Here is a 22,422-nt window from a genome sequence, read left to right as displayed (position 1 = left end):
AGCTGTCTGTGAGTGCCCCTTCCCAGTCGAAACAACAGACCCTGAGAGAAGGAAGATGTGCAGATTTTTGTTAGGATCCCACAGCAGAGCAGCAGCAGAGTTGGGCAGGGGGTAAGATCCTCAGCTCACGTAAAGCTCTCACCCTCCTCGGTTTCAGTGTTCTTGCTGTCCCAATAAGCTGCCTGTAAGCCAGCAAGCCTCACATGAGCAAAGCCAGCCTGTGCAGCTGGAACCGTGTCCTTACGGCTACTTGGAAGCACGAGGTGGTCCCTCAGTTACCTGTACCGACAGGTGGTGCTGGTGTTCCAGTCACCAGCCTCCTGCTCAGCTCTGCTGTGCTGGACACAGCTGGCTTAGAAGTAAAATCATTCTGTTTGAGGCTCCCTACCCGGCAGGATTTAACAGTCATTTGTTTATTCCCATCACAACTCAAGCATTCTTTTTTACCCAAAATGTCCTTGAAGTACTGAACAGCAGTATTTGAAGTCTGCTAACTCTCCTGGCCAGACTATATTTGATAACTGAAAAAGTGTAAGAACTGTATCTAACTTGATGCAGCCAGAGAACTTCATGGCCAATGAAGATGAGGTTTCTCGGATCCGCTTGGTTTCATCAGGAAGCACTGGTTGCTACAGACCATTTTTGAGACCAAAAGGGAAAGTGAGCTGGTGTGCTCACTCTGGGCTCCATTTGGCTGCCCTTCCTCTGGTTGCTCAGGGGCTTTTCTGTGGAAAACCTGCAACCTGTTCTCCATAGTAGGATTCTGGTTTTAGATGTCCCTTTGACCCCAAAAATACCTGCCTGAATGGTGGGTTTGTTTTGTTTTCTGTGGAAACCTCTCCATGGGAAGGAATCTCCCTATGGAGGAGATCTTGCTTCTGGAGACATAGCCATGTTACTAATGTAATCCCTTTTCCCTCATCCCTAATAGAGAGATTTGGGGAATGTTTACATGAGGTCCTAACAGTCCTAATGTACTCTCCAGCAGCCAGCTTTCTAGTCTCACCACATCTGGGTGGTTTCAGAGTCCCCTTTCCTGGTGAAGACCTTTTTTCTTTCCTCCTTCAGAATTTTCACCTCATTGACTACCACCTGGCGGCGTTCATCACAGTGATGCTGGCACGGAGGCTGGTGTGGGCCCTTATCTCTGAGGTAACATTCCCACTGTTCCCTCTCCCGCCTGTAGAACTGCTGCAGATGGTCATCCATGGCCTAAGAAAATTCTGCACGTTGGAGGGTTTCTGCCCTCAGAAAAGTCTGGGTATGAAGGACTAAGTTTCTGGGGATGCCTTTCTGCCTTGGAGTTTTCTCCTTGAGACCAGTCATGTCCTGCAGTATTGGGTAGCTCTGTTGCCTCTACATCTTAAGAGGAGATGAAATGGTCCCACTTGCTTATTTACTCTGCAGGTACAGCACTGTACCCCACTATCTCGTGGGTACCAGAAAGCAAATAGGGAGGTTGGCCAAGAATGAACAGGAGATCAGGGGGAAAGATCAGGAGGAGGATGTCTGACTACACCAAAGTGAATCAGGAATACTGGTCGAACTGCTTTTCCAGTCCTGGTTACTCAGCAACTCAGACTCTGGTCATTCTACCACAGATTTTGAGACCTTCCTTCTCTGTGTTTGTGGGAGCAGAACCAGGCCAAATAGGTCTCTGTAAAAGGTCATTTTCAGGAAGATAGAAGTTTTGTCCACTGAAATGGTTAATACAACTCTAGGCTAAGCAACTAAGCAGTGTTTAAAACTAAGTAAATAAAATAAAGGAACAGTTATGTCCTGTTGAATAGATGAATGGAGATGGTGGGAACTCTGAAGTTCTCTTTTCATCCGATTCCTTCCATTTTCATTTGTGTTCACAGCCTCTGTAAAATTTCCCATAGACTGAAATTCCTGCATTGAAATCTTCCATGCAAGTTCTTGTGTATCCCATGTGTTGGCTCTAACCCTTAACAATCTTTTCATAGTTCAGTTTCCTTCTCTCCTCTGGAGATTGGATCAGGCTCTCTTGCTGTGGTGCCTCCTCACTAGACTGCAGCCTGCACATCCAAAAGAGATAAATTATGGAAATCTGTGTTGGGGATTGCCAAGGTGTACAGCTTCTCTTCCCTCAGCTGAGAACTGTGACCTTTCAGAATGCTGAGACCTGAACCTTCTAAAGAAAAGAGAGAGGAAATGGGTTTCAGGCTATCCTGGGCTATCATCAGAGCAATAAGGGACTTTAGCAAAAATATTTTTCTACTTTGCATCCCTGAATTTTTCCTCAAACACCATATTTCAGTCATGCCTCACAACTTGTGATTATTTGAGTCTTTTGGATCCTGTCAATTACTAATAAAACCAAAGGCATGTACCTTCGTAAGAGAATCAATTTCCTGCTTCTGAGAGGAAGAGGGCAGCTACCCCTCTTCTAGTACCTCCTGGCACCCCTCTCGCTGCTCCTCCTCCACAGGCATCCCTTGTGCTCATCTTCTAGCACTAGTTGTTATAGGACTGCTGAGTGTTTCCTCTCCATTTGCAGGCCTCTCAGGTGGGTGCAACATCGGCGATTCACTACATGGTGCGCCTGGTGCTGCTCACCCTCTGTGGATGGGTGCTCTGCTGGACTCTGGTCAACCTCTTCCGCAGCCATTCTGTTCTCAACCTTCTCTTCCTGGGCTACCCGTGAGTGACACCACCTTGTACCTTCTGGGCAGGGGGAGCACAGTTGCTTGGGGGTGCCATGAGCCACCCAAGCCACTGTGGGAAGCAGAGCTGTTGGCTGTAATATCTCCTCAATTTAGGATTAAAAAGGAAGCAGGAGTGGCTAGGGGAGGTAGCACTGAGCTGATGAAGTGAATTGCCTCAGTTGCTGTTTGTGTGAGGGGCCTTTACTGCCACTTGAAGACTGAGCCATTGGGATTGTTGGTTCTACAAATGGGGTTTAAATAAGCTTCTCTGCACAGGTGTTGAAGCTGCAGCCCCTGGGCTTTTAGTGGGGAGAAGAGTTGGCTGTTTGCTTCTGGAGTGAGGGTTCCTATGTGCTGTCACTCTTGTCAGGGCCAGTATCTGTTAAGGAGGTGCCCCCTGCTCCCTGTTGGGATGGCTATTTCAGCCATTGTTTTCTTTCTTCCATGGCAGGTTTGGTGTCTACGTCCCTCTGTGCTGTTTCCACCAGGACAGCAGAGCACAGCCTCTACCTGCAGACTGTGGTTACTTGGTACAGGACCAGGTGGCGGATGATGGGGCTTCAGCTGTCAGCAGCCTGGTCAAAGACTTCTTCTCGCTTCTGTGGGAATCCCTGAGAGAACAGTTCAATAATCCTACATCTATCCCCACCCACAGCTGCCCCCTTTCCCCAGATCTCATCCGCAATGAGGTGGAGTGCCTAAAAGCAGACTTCAACCGCAGGATCAAGGAAGTTCTCTTCAACTCTCTCTTCAGTGCCTACTACGTGGCATTCCTGCCACTGTGCTTTGTGAAGGTAGCTGTTGTCTGGCTCTCTCTGTGCCCCTGCCCGCCGTCTCCTTCTGACTGTTGTGTGAACTGCTGCCAGGCCAGATTCCTGGTTAATTCCCCTTTTCTCTGTCTCCCCTTTGGCAGCCCGGATAGCGGAGCATGGCTGCATCCGGAGTGCACTAGTACTGCTCCTGGTTGGCAGATAGGTATTTCCATAAATGTGATGCACCTCTAGTCCCATCACCCCACTTACTAACTCCCCTTCTCCCACCCCCCGTCCTAGGCAGATGGATAGCTGTGTTCTTCCTAGAAAAGAGAACCTGTTGTTACCCGTCTCAAATCCAACATTGTGGCTTTTGAATGCTTGGATCAGAGGCTTTGGTGGCCAGCCTGATAGAGCCAACTAGGATGCTTGGCAAACTAAATCCAGGAACCTCTTGTCAGTGTGGGGGTTGTATTTTTTCATCTGTCACTTATCTAACTTGAACAAGCTCCAGTTGGTGCAGAGAAATGGGCAGGGCTCCACAATCCATGTAGCAGTCTTGGTGTAATTGGTGCTCCTGGGGCAGTTCTGTGGCAAGCACAGTGCCTTGTTACCTGCTGCTGGAGGAGGAGATGCACCAGCTGCAGTATCATCCCCTGCCCTTTCTCCTTCAGCTCAAGGAGGGAGTCTTGAGTGTCTCCTAAGCTGTAACCCTCCGAAATCACCGGTCCAAAAGCGCATGCCTGTAACGTGTGGTGTGGGTCTGCTGGATGCACATGCAGTATGTCCCTTGTCATTCCTCCTTCTGTTTCGTGACAGTGGTGCCAAGTTCTTGTCTGGTCTCTTCACAGAGCACCCAGTACTATGACATGCGCTGGTCCTGCGAGCACCTCATCATGGTGTGGATCAATGCCTTTGTCATGCTCACCACACAGCTGCTGCCTCCCAAGTACTGTGACCTGCTCCACAGGTCTGCCGCCCACCTCGGCAAGTGGCAGAAACTAGAACATGGCTCCTACAGCAATGCTCCACAGCACATGTGAGTGTGGGGATGGGCAGGGCTTGGCGTGCCTAGCAAGGGGCTGAGATGTTCTAGTAGATACAAGCAAATACCAGCAGTGCTTATCTACTCAGGATGTGTCTCCACTTCCCAGGCAACTCTGCTGGCCTTGTTCATTGAAAACAGAAACGTCTGCTCTAGAGACCTGTCTGAGCTCCTCCAGTCACTGCTGGTTCCTTCCCAGAAAGAAATGCTGAGATTCTTGGCCACTGGAGAGTATCTGGAGCAGAGGCAGGGGGTGGCCCCCTCCACTGCAGTGGACGGGGTTCTTGCACTGGGAGCCATTTGTTCATATTACTCAGAGTCCATTGAATGGTCGGTGCTTTTCCAGTGGGAGCTAGGGAGCAGAGGCTCTGGTGTTTTTCAAGATGCAGCCCATTCCCATGAACCCTTGTTCAGGGGGTTGGGAGCACAGATGGTAACGCTCTGGCATTGTTTCCCCGCAGCTGGTCAGAAAACACAATATGGCCGCAGGGAGTTCTGGTGCGACGCAGCCGGTGCCTGTATAAAGCAGTTGGGCCTTACAACGTAGCAGTGCCTTCAGACGTGTCCCATGCCCGCTTTTATGCAAGTATCTCTTCTCTTGCTTGGTGCTTTACGACTGTGGGAGGGAACAGAGGCTCAAACCCAGCTGCAGCAGAGTAGACCGTGCAGGACAGAGTTCAGTGCTACATAAGAGGCTGTTGCTGCTGAGCAAAATACACGTTGGCAGCAGTGGGGCTTTCCTATTCAGTATTAGTGACCTCTGGGCAAGATGGGAACCAAAGCTGCCTTGTCAGTGCTTTCTCACTGAGGTGACACAGCTCTCCCAGCAGGCAGTGACATTCTCCTAAGAGGGTTCTAGTTAACATCTTTCAGGGAAATGGGAGAGTGGGTCAGCGGGCCAATAGGTTTATTTCACCCACTACCCCTTCTCAAGCAAAATGCCACTTCTACATGCCTTCTTTCTTACTGTTTCCCCTAAGTAGCAGCTAGTGGTGGTGGTGGAGCACAAGCACTGCTTCTGCCCTGCAGTGGTCCCTGACAGCATTATGTCCATATTCCTCCTCACTTCAAGCCGGTACCAAATGACACAAATCTCTCAACTGTTTCCCTGCAGTTCCTTTTTCACCGTCCATTACGGCTGCTCAACCTGCTGATTCTTATCGAAGGCAGTGTGGTCTGCTACCAGCTCTACTCCCTGCTGCGCTCAGAGAAGTGGAACCACACCCTCTCCATGGCCCTCATCCTTTTCTGCAACTATTATGTCTTATTTAAGCTCCTCCGGGACCGGATAGTATTAGGCAGGGCATACTCCTACCCACTTAACAACTACGGACTCAAGGCACACTAGGCCGGCCAGATGTGTACCCCTTCTCCTCCTCTTCCCCCAGGGCAGGGAGGGAACCTCAGAAAAAAAATATTTTCGTACAGTTCTATTTTTTTCTCGCGACGTTTATAAATATTTAAAATATTTTATATTTTGTATACTATTGTTTTTGTGGGGCGGGAAGGGGACCAGTGGCAATTAAATGTCGCTTTATAAACAAGGTGTTATTTTATATATATATATATAAAAACCCCATCCATGTGTATATACCATATATCTATACCCATACATATATCTATGTGAAGCAACAGGATTGTGTGTGTGGTCACTGTGTCTGCTTTGCTCACAGAACTGCTGTTAATTAGGAACTGGGCTGCTGTAAAATTTGGATAAACTAACAGCCAGGGGGCAAAAAAGGAAACACAGGGGCCTTTCACCAGGATGAGTAAAGTTTATTTTAATGACCTCAGTACCAGGAAAGTCTTGCACTGGAAATGTGCATTGATGAGATATGTTTGGGCAAAGGGAGGAAGCAGTGTGTGAAAAGAGAGGCTGAGTTACTGCCAGTCAGTAAAAACTCAGTTCTTTCTTCTTCCCACTGTTAGGAGGATGCAGGTATTTTTAAAAAAATAACTATTTACTTTAGCCTCTCTCCTCCTAGCAACCTGAGCTCCCTCACCATGCCCAGAGAATGAACTAAATATTGAAATTATAATTTTAGGGTAGTGTAGCATTTAGGAAGGGATTTGAAATAAACAGCTTTATCTCACAGGATGGTAATTGAATATTTTAGACACTCATCTCTAATTCTTTGAGTAATACCATTGAATTAGGAAATATTCAGCTATTTCCTTCAAGCAGTAATGTTCCTAGCTAAAATTTATTCTTGTGAAACACTTACCAACTCCCTGATTGCTAAGCAGTGCATTTCAGCCATTTCATTCTAATGTATGTTGGTAGTGTTAATAACTTATCATTAATAATAGAGGAAATACTTTGCTTTGAGACTGTTCTTCCTAAAGCTGAACTATACTAGACTAGTGAAAAAACAGTTGTGGTGGTATCCCACAGAGGAATTAAACATAAAAAGCAGTATCAACCATATAATTAACTGTGCCACGCTGGTGACAGTTGATGGTAGGAGTTGATGTTGTAACTCAGGTAATTAAGCAGGGACAGCAAGGCAATGTTCTTGCATTCAGATGCCATCTGACAACTAAAGTGCTAGCTCTGGTTAAGGAGTATCTAGGTGTGGAAAAAAAAGCCCCAAAACTGTACTGAGTTTGGGAGAAACTGCAACTTTCCGTTTCTTCTTTCCTTCCAAGCTATGTAAGAATACAGTGATCTCTGCTGTCTGTAGGACAGCTGCTCCAGCAGCCTGATCACAAGTCCAGGATGCCTGATGAGGGAGGCAACAGGAGATGCCTCTGAGCATTAACCCCCAAATGAACACAAATGCTTAGGTTTAGTTAATCCTAAAACTTTTCTTTCATGTGGCCCTAATGTTGCTGGCAGGACAAAGGTACTAGGGAATTTACAGTCAGGAGCCTTTCAATAAAACAACACCATGGCTTAACAGCCATGTCATGCTTTATGTAGTAATCCATATCTACCTTGATTACTTTAGGAAGTACTTTAAAGATAAGAGAAGATTGGCTTCTTATCTAGAGGCAGGCTCATTGCTGCATATGGCTTTGTGCAACACCTTTCTTGCATCCAGATTCAATTTTTGCAGTAGCTCAGAAGCATTTCCTACAAATTTCACCTGTTTCTAATAGCTGGCTCTGCACCCCTTGAACATTATTTCATAGCATTAGCCAGTAGTTTCTTCCATTTGGACACCTTGATGATAGTAGGCTTATATATAAGCAACCAGCAGGAGAAAAGAGGCTCTCCAAGGCTTAGCTTGGGAAATGGAGATGTGCAGAAGAAAGCCAGAACACGGTACCAGGGCTTTGGGTCAGAGTCAAGGAGGGTTCATGGTCTGGCTCTTCCTCCCCTTGCATGCCAGGCTGAAGGTAGGCAGAACTCTGGGGCAGTGAGCACACCCAGATGCTGTGCAGCCCTTGGGCTGACCTTGCACTGTTGGCAGCACGAAGGAGAGAGGCACAGCAACATTTCCATAGCTACAGGCTTCTTGGTTTGCACCCAGTGACTGAGTACAGGGCCAAAACAAACGCTGCCTAACTGCAGGTGTGTTAAGATCCTCCTCCTCCTCCTGAGGGAGCTAGGCATTATTTGCTGCCTTTCACCTTCTGAAACAGTACCCGGAGGAGGAGGAGTTCCATGAGAAGGTTAAAGGTCTAGAGGTTGTACCTTGCCATGTACAGTTCTGTGAACTGCCTGCATGCAGTCCTGTAGATGCAACTGTCTTCCACCCATACACAGGACCCCCTACATGGGAAGAAATTGTAGAAGATAGTTGCAGTTCCCCCTGTTGGCAAAAACCCAACTAGCTAGTGCAGTTAGTCTCCCTAGTACAAACTGGACCATCCACCAAGCAGGGAGAAGAAATTATGTCTGCTCAGCCTCAGTGCCTGATTAGATCTGTGGTTTGTCCCCATTCCTCAAATGGGCCTGCTACTAAGCCTTATTCAGATGAACACTGAAAACAAGTTCACTCTAATACTTGGTCAGGTCAGACTAGGAAAAAACAGACTTATTCCCCATCTTGGTTGCTCCATCATGCGAGGATGTCATAATAAATGGATGGCTTTTTGGTCTGCTCACGGAACTGCTCTAGCTTTAGGCCGACCCTCAGAAGAACAGCTTCATCCCACCATTTTGCCATGACCTGGGAGAAGATGAGAGGCAGAAGGAGAAGAATGAATAAAAAAAACTAGCAGCATCACACATATAGATGCTCTTTAAGCCTTGGAAACAATTCCCTCCCTTGCCCCCCCCCCCCCCAACAGACATGTCTTCCCCTTTTACCCCAGTAAGTATAGCATCACTATTTAGGATAAAGGCAGCTGTGTGACTTTCAGTTGCAAGACAGATTTCTCTGTCTCCCTGTCTACTTGCATCAATACCCACTATTGGTCACTACTCTTTCCTCTCTTATTTCTCATTTCTGTAACTTCTTTAAATCCTTTACTCTTGAAACAGGTCTCATTTAAAGGAAAGATCTTTCTCAAAAATACCCAAAGAGATCCTCTTCCATTCAGGAGTGAGGCAAATCACCCCCAAATTAAAGCTTTTATTTCCAGAACCTGCCAGCTCCTCAAGTGAGCTGTGTGGAAGAGCAAGGACCTGGTTGTGATGCTTCAGGACAAAGCCAGCCAGGGATTTTGTGCCCCAGCATTCACAAAGACTCACCTGGAGGCTAATCGGAAGCCCAGCAATAGAATATCCAATGGGGACCACAAGGCCTGGAATCCCAGTGAAGTTACCAAGCTGCATGAACCTAGGGGGAAAAAGGTGTCATCAGTATTCCTGGTGCCAGCAGCAAATTCATCCCTTTTTGGTAAAGGCAACTATGATTAATCTCTCCCACCTTACAGTCTGAGGTTCTTCTTCTCCAGCTGTTCCCAAACTTTTGTTTCTGTAGTGCAAGTAGCACTTTCCTTACCTCATGGACCGGACTGTGAAGGACATATCGCTGCTCCCAGTCAAGAGGTCAGATTCATAAATTCTTGGGGCAGTGCAAGGAACAGCTGTGGAAGAATCACAAAATGACTGAACTTGAAAGGGACCTCAGAAGTCGTCTAACCTTCTGGCTCAGGAATGGTCAGCTAGTGCAGGGTGCCCATGACCATGTCCAAATAGCTTTTGAATATTGCCAGGGATGAAGATTCCACAGGCTCTTTGGGCAACCTGATGCAGTGCCATGGATACAACCAATAAATCTAGAAATACACAGCAGTCTTTCTAAACAGGCTGCATTATCTTCTAAAGGTGCAAGGCACAGCAAAGCGTTTGCACACAAGTCATACTTAAAATTGAGGAGGGAAAGCTAATGAAGTGACTGTTCCTAAAAGGCACCACACAGCTGCTGAGGACTCGCTCTTTAGCCAAGAGTGCCAGTACCTGGTGTAAGGATACAGTTCACAGTGCTGAAGATCTCTTGCAAAAATCTCATGCTCCGAGTTCTCTGTCGATTTGCCTGCAAGCAGAGAGAATACTGTCTGATGGGCCCTTTTGGCACACAAAATTCATGTCTGATGCTGGCAAACTCTGCCCATCAGCGTCTCTGCCTTTGCAAAAGACACCATTCCCACAATCTGGAATCAGGATACAGGACAGGTGGCACATCTTCTGTGGTGCCCCACCATCCAGCATGCTTTCGTGGCAGAGGGCAGCTAGAGCTGGGTGACATCTTCCCATGGGTATGGGGAAGCTGAGAGAAGCCCCTGTCCCACCTTTACAGTTCCACTAGGTGCCTCCCTTCAGCCCTCACCCCAGTATGTTCCTTACCTTGATATAATCCAGAGCTGTGAACTGGGAAGCCAAGGCCAGGCTAGCCCGAGTTTCCAAATTCTGAAATAAAAAACACTGATCAAGGCTCTGCTTGCAGGAAACTGAACTGTGACAGTCCAGGAGCTCTTTTCCAGGTCTACTCTTCTGTATCAGTAATCATCCAACAGGTAGTTTGTCACAGAAGAAGGAGGAGGACCTCAGGTTTCTCACTGACATGACATTTGTTCTGTATCAGCCAGGACAACTACTGACACTACTCCTGCTGCTACTTACCATTTCATGGAAATGTTTATTGAAGTCAGGTTGCAGGAAGTCCCTCATCTCACTGAGAATGCAGATCACATGTGCCACTCGCGCCTCCTCCATCTCTGGAAGAGAGACTTCAACCACACTGGCTCCCAAACTCTGCAGGTGCTTCACCGCTGTGTACAGGACAGGTAAAGCACAGACAGCATCCCTGAGTTCACCAGACTTCACAGAAGGGCTGCAAATCCCCAACCGCTGCAGAGTGAGAGACCCTGTAGGCCATTGCAGGGCAAGCATCTTCAGTGCACCACGTGGCATGCACGGCTGCAGCTGCTTTTCCTAGGGAGATGCTTTTAACCCAACTACATCTCAGTATTCCAACAGGGCAGGGGCTTGCAGACAGGTTCCTAACTTACCTGCTGTACTTCAGGCAAATTCACCTCATCTCTCTAGCTTCCCAGTTAAGCCAAAGAGTAAAAGGACTGACAATGTTTCCCTGAGCACTTCACATCACCAGTGTTCTGTCAGCATGAAGTGATTATTTAGCATCATGATATTCCCATTCAAAGCCTCTTCTGAACCATAATGATAGAGGAACCAGGGGATACCCAAGAGACCAGGTAAACAAGACAGGGCCACTAAATCTTGATGCACTTTAACAAGGCTGAACACCAAGACTTTGGGAAAGGTGACTCTTTTGAAGTCTGAAAAGAATCCTCTTCTTTCTGTGACCCCAACTTCTTCGTAAATACCCAAGCTTGCCTATGGTCCACCTCTTCTAAGAAAATGCTGTAAATGTATAAGTGTATAAAGAGGGTGAAGAAAATCCAGGCAAAGCCTGAATACTGTGAACTATCCCAGCTCCAATGCAACTACTATACCAGGCATTGTAGAGGCATACTCCCCCACCCCCAAGTACTCACCAGGGTCAATTCTGCGTAGTCTAAACTCTGACAAAGGCACCCTAAAGGCACCACTCGGCTGATTTCAAGGAAATACCAGAGAACTCGATACATCACAAAGACCTAGCACTGTATTACTACTGAGCATTATGTTGTGAAATAAGGCCCTGCCTTAAAAGTCTTCTACCATTAAAGCTTGCAGAGTAAGTATTACCAAGCACAGATCTGTCTTTATACACACAGAAGCTGAGCACACTGGATTGCATTCTTCCATTGTAATCTGACAAGCCTGCAACTGCTGAGCTTTTTAACCCTCAGCAGTCAGGGGGGCTTCCCCAATACAAAGCTCCTGCTGTTTATCCAGCCAGACCCCTTTAAGCAACTGCCTGTAAGGGCTTCAGGCAGGACCTATTTAATGCATACATAAGAGGAGCACCAAGTGACACCATAACATCAGGCACAATAAAAGACTTAGACTTTTTGTCTTTACCTTTCTCACAGGCAGACAGAACTTCAGCATCACATGCCTAAAGAATAAGAAGAAAGAACCAAGCAGACTTTAGTAACTGCTCTCCTCCTCTTGGTGAGCACACTCACCAGGACTTCAGTCCTCATGGTGCTCTCCTTATTCCTGTCCCTAACAGCAGTGAAACAGTCCTGCAGGACTGCCTTAGGTCACATGCTGCAAGAAAACAGCTTGCAGGTCACACCCCTAATGAAAAGGAAAGGTCACCTTCTCCAGAGGAGAGAATATTCCTCCTCTGCACTGTGGCAGAGCCAATAAGAGTCTTTTTTTTTAGCTCCAGGAAGAAATCCTGAGCACATTTGTGGGGCTGCATTACAATTCTCAAGCAGTACTAGCTTGCAAGCCCCACTTCTACACTGGAATAATGAAATAACACTCGGCAGCTACAGCACTGTCACCAAGTGGATACATTCCTTTTCCTCATTTGATTTTAAACTAACTGCCTTTTGTAAGCAGTTCAGAAGCATTGTTTCCAATAGAATCAGCAGTAGTCATTACCTTTCCTAATGCCTTCAACCGACTCTTACTCAAAAGGCTGCCTTAAAAAATATACCTCCTTGTTGATGTTTTCACACAGGCTGTATTATCTTCCAACTATAAGACTAAATATAAGAAGCTCTAATGATGACAGGCAAGACAACAATGAATGCACTGGGCTCCTTTAAAATCTTATTTTGCAAAGCAGCAGAAAAATAGAGATAAACCAGCTACCTTAAAAAATGTCCAGTCCACTCCCAGTTTTAAGCCTTTCAGGTCAGGAGCACACATATCACATAGGGTTGCTTTGGGCTGTTTGAGTCCTGCAGGGAACAAAGAAGAGTTCCTGCTTTTATTCTAGGATGCCTCTAGGAAGGCAGAGCATCTGGGCTCAGGGAGGGAGAGGGCTCACCTACCATATGGATAGAGCAGATCTGGCTCAGCAAGGATACTGTAAACAATGGCTGCATCTGCCACTGACGTACAGATAGGGCCTGTAAAAGAGACCAGTTATAAAAAGTGGTAAGAGGTAAATAGTACCTTCCCCCCCACATCTTTTCTAGGCACAGGTTGCCTCCCCTGTGAGAGGTCCCTGAAGTGGAGCACAAGTCCTCTTACCTACGCTGACTGTGGAGTAGGAGAGTGGCAAGCTGCCATGACAACTGATGCGCCCAAATGTACCTGGAGAACAAGAACTGGGACTTAGCTGGGTATCAGCAGCTGCTGGGAAGAGCCATCTACATGCTCTGGTGCACCCACGGTAAACAACAAACCCTTGCCAGTCACTTTTATGTCTGCTGTTTCAGAGCCCAGTCTCTCATCCTTCAGTACTCTGTTCTGCTGACCACTGTCTGTCTCATCAGTGGAACACATGCATTCAATGAATAGTGCAATTGGTTTCACCCCTAAGAAATTATTTAGTTGAAGGGAAATATGTGCAGGGACATTTTGGAATATTTGTATTTAAATATGCAAAAGCAGCATTTATGGTGTGGAGGATGGAGAGGCAGGAGCAGAGTATCAACCGCAGGAGACAGCACCCCATGGGAGGTCTCACCCACTTCACCAGTGAGACTTCATGCCTAACACCAGCTGTCTTCTGCAAGTACTCATATCACCTTTCTGGCCAGTTACATTTTGTCATCATCACTATCTTCCTCAGATGAAACAAGATTTGTCAAGTTGACCACATGTGAAGGATGGAAAGAGAGTAATGGCTGAGTATCTGGTCTCAGATGAAAGGTAGAAGGAAAAGGGTAGAAAGGAAAAGCAGCACGCATATTTTGTTTAGCATTTAATGTAAGTTAAGTTAGGTTTTTTGAACATCTGTTCAACAGACAGTAGAGAATACTTCCATGCTGCCAGTCTAACCCACATGACTCTCAGGGTATTATATTTCAGAGTTTCTCTGGTCAAATTTTACTTCACAGGAATTAATAAACAAGTGCCTGACTTGTTTGTGGCATTCTATCTGAAACAGCAAACAAGATGAACACACACTCCTCCAAGATTAAAGGGCTCTACCTTTCAGCCCCACCACACCACAGAACGAAGCAGGAATCCTCACAGAGCCTCCTCCATCTGTGCCAATAGCCACGGGGCAGAGACCTAAAAAAACCCACACGTTGGCCTGTGATCAGAGACACATCATGTTGCCCTGTCCATTCTACCAGCAGCTGCATCCAAGGCAGCACACAGAGCTCTCTGTTTTGCTAGAAGTTCCCTCCAGCTTCTAAACCCAACTCCTCCCCCAAAAAACCTAAATGCCTGAGGTACTCTGGCTCAGGACCTTCCTCCCACCAACTCCATTTAGGACCACCTACCTGCTGCTACAGCTGCTGCTGACCCACTGGAGCTCCCACCTGTGAAGTGGTTAGGACTGTAGGGATTCCTGGGGATCTTGTGGTACCTGAAGCAAACAAAGATTGTTGAATCTTTTCTTAGGAAGGACTCTGTGCACTACAGACCAGGAAAAGATCCAGAAACACAGCTCAGGGATTCTGATCTCTTGGTAAGGAGATGCCATTTAAACATCAGAAGTGCCATGTCCCTAGAAAACAGGATGCAAATAAGACTTCTGCCTCAGAGTCCAATCTCCTGTGAGTGTAAGCAGCCTATCCAAAAGAGACAGGCCCAAAGCAAGGGAAAAGATGCCACTTCAGCTCTTCTGTTTGCAATGGCACCATGCCTGCCACAGTGCATTATGCAATTCCAAAAGGTGGAGCAGTTGGTGGCCAGCAATCCTTACAGACAAGCAAGTCAGCTCTGCCCTTTATCCCCAGCCTCCAGGCTGACCACAATGCCAGCCAGCAGAGCCCTGCCAAACCGCTGGGTGTCCATCCCACCTCCCACGGTGAGGAAATGCTGGCACGCTGTTGCACCGAGGGGGAGCCCTAGTTCCACCCAGCTGCTCATGCACCAAGTGTGGTTCTCTCTACACAAGGCTCATCAAGGCTGTGAGCACCACTGCTCTGGAACTGGGCAGTGAACCTGTTTTAGCTAGGAAGTAAAACCACGATGTTCTCCTGAGATGGTTGTACTTTTTCTCACTGTTCTAGGCCTTCAACCATCATTGAGGTTGAACATTACATGGCTATTTATTTGATTTCTGTCACAGCTTTTGTCTACCACTCATCCTATAAACATTCACACCTCCAGCCCTGTAAGGCCTGACAAACCAAGTTCCTTACTCAGCAGACAACACTCAGAGCCTCTCCTCCCTTTGGTTTCAGGAGCCTTCAGGCTTCCACAGCTACTCTAACCCTCAAATCTACAGTGCTGGGTTTCCATACCCCCAGGGCTCTGTCATGCTTCCATTTTTCTCACATGCTTGCCCTTATTTTTGTACCCTTTCCTGTGAGTTCTGGACAGTATTTCTAGATGGGGGTAAGAGAGAGGAAAGTGGTTTTTACCTATTCGGGTTGCATCCAGTTGTTCCAGTCCCTAGTTCATGCATGTTTGAGACCCCAATAATGATAGCCCCAGCCTCTCGTAGCTTCTTGGCCACAGTAGCATCTTCTGTTTCTGGCTGTGTCCCAAGATACACTGTTCCTACTCGGTGATGGTAAGGTACCTTGGCAAGAAGACACCTAATTATTCATTCTAAAACCCTGGCAAGGTGCACATGCACACTTCAACATCACAACAGATCCCAGACATTAGGACCCATGGAAGTAAGGGCTAGGGAACATCACTCTTCAATTTGTTCTGTGTTGGTCTCTGTTAGGAGGGATACTTAACCTTTCAATATTTGGTCCTTCTCCCATGCAGAGAAGTCCTTTTCACACCATCATACAGAAGAGCAGAAACATGTAGATGGTCAAAGCCTGCCTCCCTGCAGCAATGCAACTGCCGTGCCCAGAGGCTGCAGAACAATCACCTTGGCCCCACAGCACACAGCTCTGTGTTCCATCTTTCTGTGGACAGAGCTACAACATTTCAGATCTGCATGCTTTGAAGCCGGCCACCAAGATAAGTCGAATGCCAAAATACCAGATGGACTTATTTTAGGGTATGCTAAGTACTCTTTAGTTCGAGGCGGCAATAGAAGAATCTGTACATAAACAGGACTCCCACCACAGGGGTAGATCTCTGCAGAGCCTACAACAGCCTGATGGCACTGCCAGGAGTATTTACTGCTAGCTGTTGTTAGGCCACAGGTAAAAATCTTTGTCAGTAGGGATTTTCAAAGTAACTTGCGTATTTCTGACACATGTACTTCAAGGTAAGGAGACAGGGATGCTTTGCCAGTGGAGCAGAGTCAGTGCCTGAGAAATACACACAGTTACACCCACTATACAGATCTTGTTATACATTCTCATTTCATCTCATACGAGACTGTTTCCCACACCCACCCTCTACTCCTCGTGGATTAAAGAGATCAGTACAAGATATGGAACACGTCTGCTGTGTGCAAGCTCTGTCTTCACCTTGCAAAACTTGTTAATCCTACTCACTGCAAACCCACGTACAACCCCTTATTACATATTCCCAGGCTTTTGCAGAGGAGTCGGTCTGAAAACCTTGTCACAGTGAGCTGCCCAGGTTAACCACCTGCAGCAGGAACTGGCAGCTAGACAAGGAAACTCACCACTTTGAATTCTTCTTTCAGACACACTGGGATGCCATCCAGACAAGACAGGGTACATTTATTCCTGTAACGAGTAGTGGAGGCCTCAGCCATCTGCACAGAGGGAAAAAAAAAGCATAAAGCATATGTTATATATATTTAGCTGAGCTGAAGGTCATCACCAGTATTGGAATGGATATCAAAAATGGCTTTCTTGGCCAGTCTATCAAAGTTTCCTTCTTCTTCCACCATATGCTGGTGAGAAACTACAACTTGGAACCATCTATGCTAATGGATGCCACATAAGCACAGAAGTCCCATTATAAACAGTCATCCAGCAGGAAACAGATTGCTTTAACGCTACCTCTCTTTGCAGGAAGGAAAGCAAACTTGTTTGTAGACCTCTAAACACAGAGGAAGGAAAAATGTACTTATTTTTCTGTGCATATTGCCCCTTCTAATGGATGCTACTGCCCTTGGGGTGGCAGAGGCCCCTTTCCTACCAGAGGCAGACATTACCAGCATTATTTGCTCCCGGTCCCATTGCACTACGGCTCTGAGTGGGGGTGTGGATTTGTCGCAGTCCTCCAACATGGCAATGATGTTCTTGGCTACTTGGGATGGCGTCAGCTTCCCACTCCTACAGGACAGGAAAAGTTGGGCATTTGTTACAAGACCTTCCCTCACCACATCCACACACAAGGTTTGTCTCCCATGCAGCAAGATGGCAGCTGCCACAGCTTTAAGCAAGAATTAGGTAAGAATCTCTGTGTGGTGATGATCGGAACACAGCTGACACCATCAAAACAGGAAATTCTTTTCCTTAAGGGGAAAATTTGCCTACACAGAATGGTCCTTAGAGTAGGGGCAAAAGCTAGGAGAGTTACCCAGGTATTCCTGAACCACCAGACAGATGAACAGGGACAAACAGCTGACAGCTTTACTGAGCTTTCCAAGCTCCTGAAAGCTTGGAAGCTATGAAACTCACAGTATCATGAGCTAAGACCAAGAGGCCAGACCACTTTATGCAGGCCTCCCATTACAGAGAAGGGGCTCCCAGCAGTACTGTCATAACTCACCTTTAATAAACCTTCCCTCCCTCCTGGCAAAGGCTGTGTTACACCACAAACACACCATCTCTGGCTGACACAAAAGCCTTGAGGCCACGATGTGCCTGTAACACCAGACTGCAGTGTCAGCCCTTGGCTCCAAGGCCACAGCCTGCAGGCAGAGGTGGCCCTTGAGGAACAAGTTCCAGGAGTGCAAGAATATTTATCCGAGGGCTCCACACCTGGCACAGGTCCCAGAGGCAACTAGGATTACCTGGCAGCCAACAGCTCATGGAACCCCAGAGTCAGGGATGTGTTTTCAGCTCTTTCCAAACTGGATACATTTACTGGGTGAAAGCAGGTGTCATGCTCAGAGAAGCACAAGGAGCTGGGGAACCAAGGGATTTGTCAGAGACCCACAGTATGCACAACTTGCATAACCCAGATCAACCTTCATCTATTTCTCGCTCATGTGTTTGAGCAAACAAGATATGTAGAAATCTTTCTCAGAGAAGACTGACAATAAGCCAAAGAAAATGGCATTTAAATATTCTTTCAGGACTTGTAAAGTTGTGCCAGCTCTCCCAGCTGACTTTCCTTTGTTATTCTACTAAAGGGAAAGAACAGTAGGAAGTGATGATAAACAGTGGCACCTCAAGGACAATGCTAACAAAGAAATGCCTGAGAGCCTGTGAACAGAAGCAGCCCACAGCAGGGGAACATGCGGGACAGAGGTTGTTTCCAGACCATAGTTTCACCTACTGGTAGCATTCCAGATAGTCTTTGATCCCTTTGAAGCTAAATCCATTGCTAGCAGAATTAGACCTGAAAAAAAAAAAAAAAAAAAAAAAAGGATTAAAGGGGGCAACTGTGAGCGACCAAAGGCGGCTTTGTTTAGACCTGTAGATTTCAGCATCACTGTCCAATGCAGGTTTGGGCATCACTCACTCACAGGAAACCATGGGGATTGCCAGCCCCTGCATTGCATCTCACACTCTGTCAGACTCCTTCCACACAAGCCAGGCAACAGGTACACTACGGATGCCACAGAAATAAGGGATCAGTTTTGCCAGTATGTTCTAGTTTCTTCATATTCCTACTGAAATGCAGCAGTCATTAAACTGTTCAAAACGTATTCCAGATTTACATTCACTACTCACCACTGCAACATTATAGCCTAGCTGGAATATACTTGAGAACCTACTCCCAGGACCTCTGTCAAAACTTCGATCCAGAGACAGCCAGCAGCACATCTGGTGCGTGGTGCAGGAATGGGAAAAGGCACCGTGCAGCACACACAAGGATCACATCAGCAAACTCCTTCAACACCAAGTCAATGGCTCTAGCACATAAGCAATGGACCATTTCTCATCACTAACAAAGCCAATTTCTTGCACATCATTTTCTTTAAAACCTGTGCTCCTCCTCTCCTCCAAGTAAACCTGGTGTTCTCTCTGAGATTCCCTGCAGACAAGAAACAGCACTCCTGCAAACTTACTTAGAGGGATCTATGCACTGACCAGCCAAACACTAAAAGTATCTGCTTTAATAGTGCAACTAGAGCCCTGGAAAGGGCAGAATTTGGTCTCTCCCCAATAGGCAGACTCCCTTAAGCTTTTCCTTTTCATGTTGCTCATAATTACTGGTGATTTATGAGTTACAAAAGGCAGGATGACTGACAGCACTATTCCTTTTGTGAAGTGGCTGGGCATGGAAACAAGAATTCAATCTAAATTGCTGACAGTGACAGTTCCCCACGAATGTAACAGCGCCAGCATGTGTGTTCTTCCACTTCTCTCTTACACATCACATACTGACCTTGCATCTGTCAGCTGCTTGATAACATCTGAAGTGCTTTTAGCCTCAGACTTGTCTTCTGTAACCCCCGCAGCAACCTCCGGGATGAATGTGGGATCTTCATGAATGTCAAGGGAACGCATAAGCGAGAAGTTGTTCATCCTGAATGAGAGAGAGTCACTGCTGGAGTTTTCAACCTCGACCATGACTAATTTTTCAGACTGTTCAGAAGGAACCTTACCCAAGAACATTTTGTCTTAGCAGCCTGCTTTCACAGCAGGGAGTTGCAACAGTTACAAGCAACTAATCCCCCACATATTCTGCTTGCTTAACAAAGCCTCCTACCTCTTGACATAAGGCCAGCCTCTGTAAACCCTAGCTGGGAAAAAAAATGGTGAAAGTTTTTGATTCACTTTAATTAGACCTCTCATACACAGACCAAACAAGACAGGAACATGGAGGAAAATAAAAGGAGAATGTAGTATAAGCCATACACATTCAACCACTAATCCTGTTAAAACAAGCACCTCTTTAGACTTTTCCGTGACCTGTATTTGTTTGCAATCAAATACAACAGGGATTGCAGCATAAATCCATAGCCTGGACCACATAAAGCATGGAAATCAAAACCTTGTCACAGATATCCAGGAATGATCTGCAGTGTAACAGCAGTGGCACTTGCCTGGGTTTGACTTGCTCAAAAAGCCCACCCCCCCAGTAAAACTCAGGAGTGACACAGTTCTCAGTGTCCTGGGATCTGTGCAGATGACCCTTCGAATGATGGGCAAACTATGTGAAAAAAGCATGATCCTGGGGTTCCTGAATCTCTTACCCAAGTGTCTCTTAGTGCCATATATACCTGAAATCAGTTTCTGAACAAAAACACATGTGAGAGAAAGAGGAAACGCTGACCTAAAATAGTGAACATCACTAAAAAGAACTTATCAAAACCTCTGAACTTTATGTTTGGCCTCACTTCCCCACTACTACTATTCTTTTAACCCTATTAGTGATAAGCACAGCATATTTGCACATCCATCAGCTTTGAAAAAAAGTTTGTCCTTTAACAAAAGAGCAAAGGCAAAGAAACATAAACAAAAGGCAAAAAGAAAAGCTGGCAAACACAGTTTCTATGCACCTGCATGAGTGTGAAAAAAGGTTAATTTCTTCTCATAGAGACCCACTCAAATGACAGTAGTTAAAAAAATAGTCCAGAAAACATCTATGAAATAATCTTACTCACTCTCCAATCAAATTAAGCAGCTTTCCTCTTAAAATATAATTTCAGATAACCTATAAGCAGTGTGCAATGCAAGTACCTTAAACATAAAAAAAAGATATAATAGAAACTCGCAGTGGGAGAAAACTCCCCACTCTTACCTCATTAAGAATGGCAGTAAGCAGATCTGTCCAAAAGCCTAGGAAAAAAGCAAGCAAAAATGTTGGTTTTCAGCAACTTTGACCTGACTTCTTCACTAGACAAGGAATGCTGAATATGCTCATGATTGCTGCAGGCTCAGAGCACCCTAGAGAGCATGCAACACTATGCTGTAAAGAAACAGCACAAACACTTGTATTTTGTGCCACAAAAATGGCCTGAAATGCTTTTCCCCCACCTCTCATATTTATGTAATTACAAAAAGAGTATTATTCTGATTCTTCTGCCTTTGTCTTTCCCTGACTCACACAGAAAGCCTGCATCTGCAGCTGCAACACTGTTAAGAAGCATCTATATAGCTCCCATCCATTATTTTCTTTGTGTTCCACGGATTATGCAAACATTGGATAAGGTAGGAGCTTATTATTTTATTTATCGCACTATTAGGACCTTTCCTGTCTCTCAACCAGCTCCTGCAGTAAAATGAGTCAACTTGGAAAAGCGTGAGAAGTTTAGAGACTCTGTGGTAGCAGACAGCTGAAAATACTCTTTCAATACCTTGACTCCCAGTGTAGCAGCACCAGCAATTCCAAAGAGACCAGCCTTGTTCTAGCCTGTCTTAATATCTCAACAATGGACTCAGAAACATGTTGTGGTATGTACAAATACAGTACAAGTCTGAGGCAAGGCTCACACTGCTAGTCCCACAAAGCGGTATGTTATCTCACACATTGCATAAGAATTACAGCACCTCTTTGAAAACACACGGCTCCTAATCTACATCTAATCTAACACAACACAGTCCTGTAGGAGATTGAGAATCTCACATCCCCCTTCCAAGGGGGATGTCAGAAAAGGAAACAAGCCCTTTGCCATGCACCAGAAGCAGCCACAAAGCGAAGGATAACAAGGTATTCTGGTTGTTACATCTTGACAGAAAGCCGCTCCCAAGGTATTCTCACAAATAAACACAGCCCATCAAGCTTTCACTCCAGGCCCAGGCGAACACCAAGCTTTGTAAACAGGTGACACGGCTGAAAAGAAACTTTCGTGCCTCCCTTGCTCAAAAGGAAGGCCAAGCAGCAGCAGCAACCAAACCCAGCTGCTTTCAGCAGAAGCTGGTGCGGGGTGAGCAGTGCCCAGGGCATACACACTTTCCTCCCCCCTGCACCCTGACACCGAGCGGTCCCACTGCCACAGCGGGATCAGCCCTCAGGCTCCCGAACACGCCAGAGCCCACCCGAGGGGAGCACAGGGGGCACAGCTGCCTTCAGCACCCTGCTGGAACCCCCCTCAGAGCGCTGAGGGACCCAAGCCTCCTGACGTCCAAGGAGAGCTGGTGGCAGCTGTATTTCGAGTTTGGTATCATCTTTGCTCCCCACACCCAAAGACGCACAGGATACCCTCAGCTAGAGGCCGGCGCTCTCAGCGCCCGCGGCATCACACCTGTGGGACCGGGTGAACCCCAGAGCACGAAGAGAGCCACAACCTCCCCGCCGAGCCCCGCTCGCTCCGAACCCCTCACCCGGTTTTCCCCGAGCAACCCCGGGTTTCACTGCCCTGTCCTCCGCCGGCCCGCACTCACCGTGTTGGCCACATGGACGAAGAGGCGCAGCCCGGCGCCGCACAGCCGCGGAGCCCACTGCGGAGAGAAGGCGAGAAAAGAGGTGAGCGCCGGCCCCGCCGCCCCGCGCCCGCCGCCCCCCGCCTGACCCGGCTCTCACGGTGTCCCGGGGCGGGCCCGGCGGCCCGGCCTGGCGCGGCCCGCG

At 46.9% G+C, this 22,422-nt stretch overlaps 2 protein-coding genes across 2 annotated transcripts in view; one reads left to right on the top strand and one right to left on the bottom strand.

Annotated features, from left to right (window-relative positions):
* TMEM39A (transmembrane protein 39A) overlaps window positions 1-8,199 on the top strand; it is a 20,985-nt gene extending 12,786 nt beyond the window's left edge. Inside the window, exons 4-9 of the mRNA XM_042031762.1 lie at window positions 1,069-1,152; window positions 2,522-2,664; window positions 3,121-3,463; window positions 4,273-4,460; window positions 4,928-5,048; window positions 5,581-8,199. Of these exons, the coding sequence (XP_041887696.1) occupies window positions 1,069-1,152; window positions 2,522-2,664; window positions 3,121-3,463; window positions 4,273-4,460; window positions 4,928-5,048; window positions 5,581-5,814 (1,113 nt within the window). The 3' untranslated portion in view covers window positions 5,815-8,199. The remainder of the gene's footprint in view (window positions 1-1,068; window positions 1,153-2,521; window positions 2,665-3,120; window positions 3,464-4,272; window positions 4,461-4,927; window positions 5,049-5,580) is intronic.
* Window positions 6,222-22,419, bottom strand: LOC121666190 (fatty acid amide hydrolase-like; the record flags this gene model as incomplete). The annotated part of the gene is made up of 20 exons (XM_042031399.1): window positions 6,222-8,584; window positions 9,109-9,196; window positions 9,362-9,446; window positions 9,820-9,895; window positions 10,207-10,269; window positions 10,483-10,631; window positions 11,848-11,884; window positions 12,595-12,683; window positions 12,777-12,854; window positions 12,979-13,041; window positions 13,885-13,968; window positions 14,184-14,269; window positions 15,273-15,433; window positions 16,451-16,543; window positions 16,949-17,069; window positions 18,241-18,303; window positions 19,297-19,437; window positions 20,656-20,693; window positions 22,239-22,295; window positions 22,378-22,419. Coding segments are annotated over 20 exons (1,725 nt in total), but the record flags the coding sequence as incomplete, so codon positions are not given.
* Window positions 22,420-22,422: the final 3 nt, after the last annotated feature.

Source organism: Corvus kubaryi, unplaced genomic scaffold (assembly GCF_017639235.1).
Source record: "Corvus kubaryi isolate FWS band 111438036 unplaced genomic scaffold, C.kubaryi_AGA036_p1.0 37341, whole genome shotgun sequence".
In the NCBI taxonomy this organism is placed as follows: Eukaryota; Metazoa; Chordata; class Aves; order Passeriformes; family Corvidae; genus Corvus; species Corvus kubaryi.
This window is presented reverse-complemented; position numbering and strand designations above follow the sequence as displayed.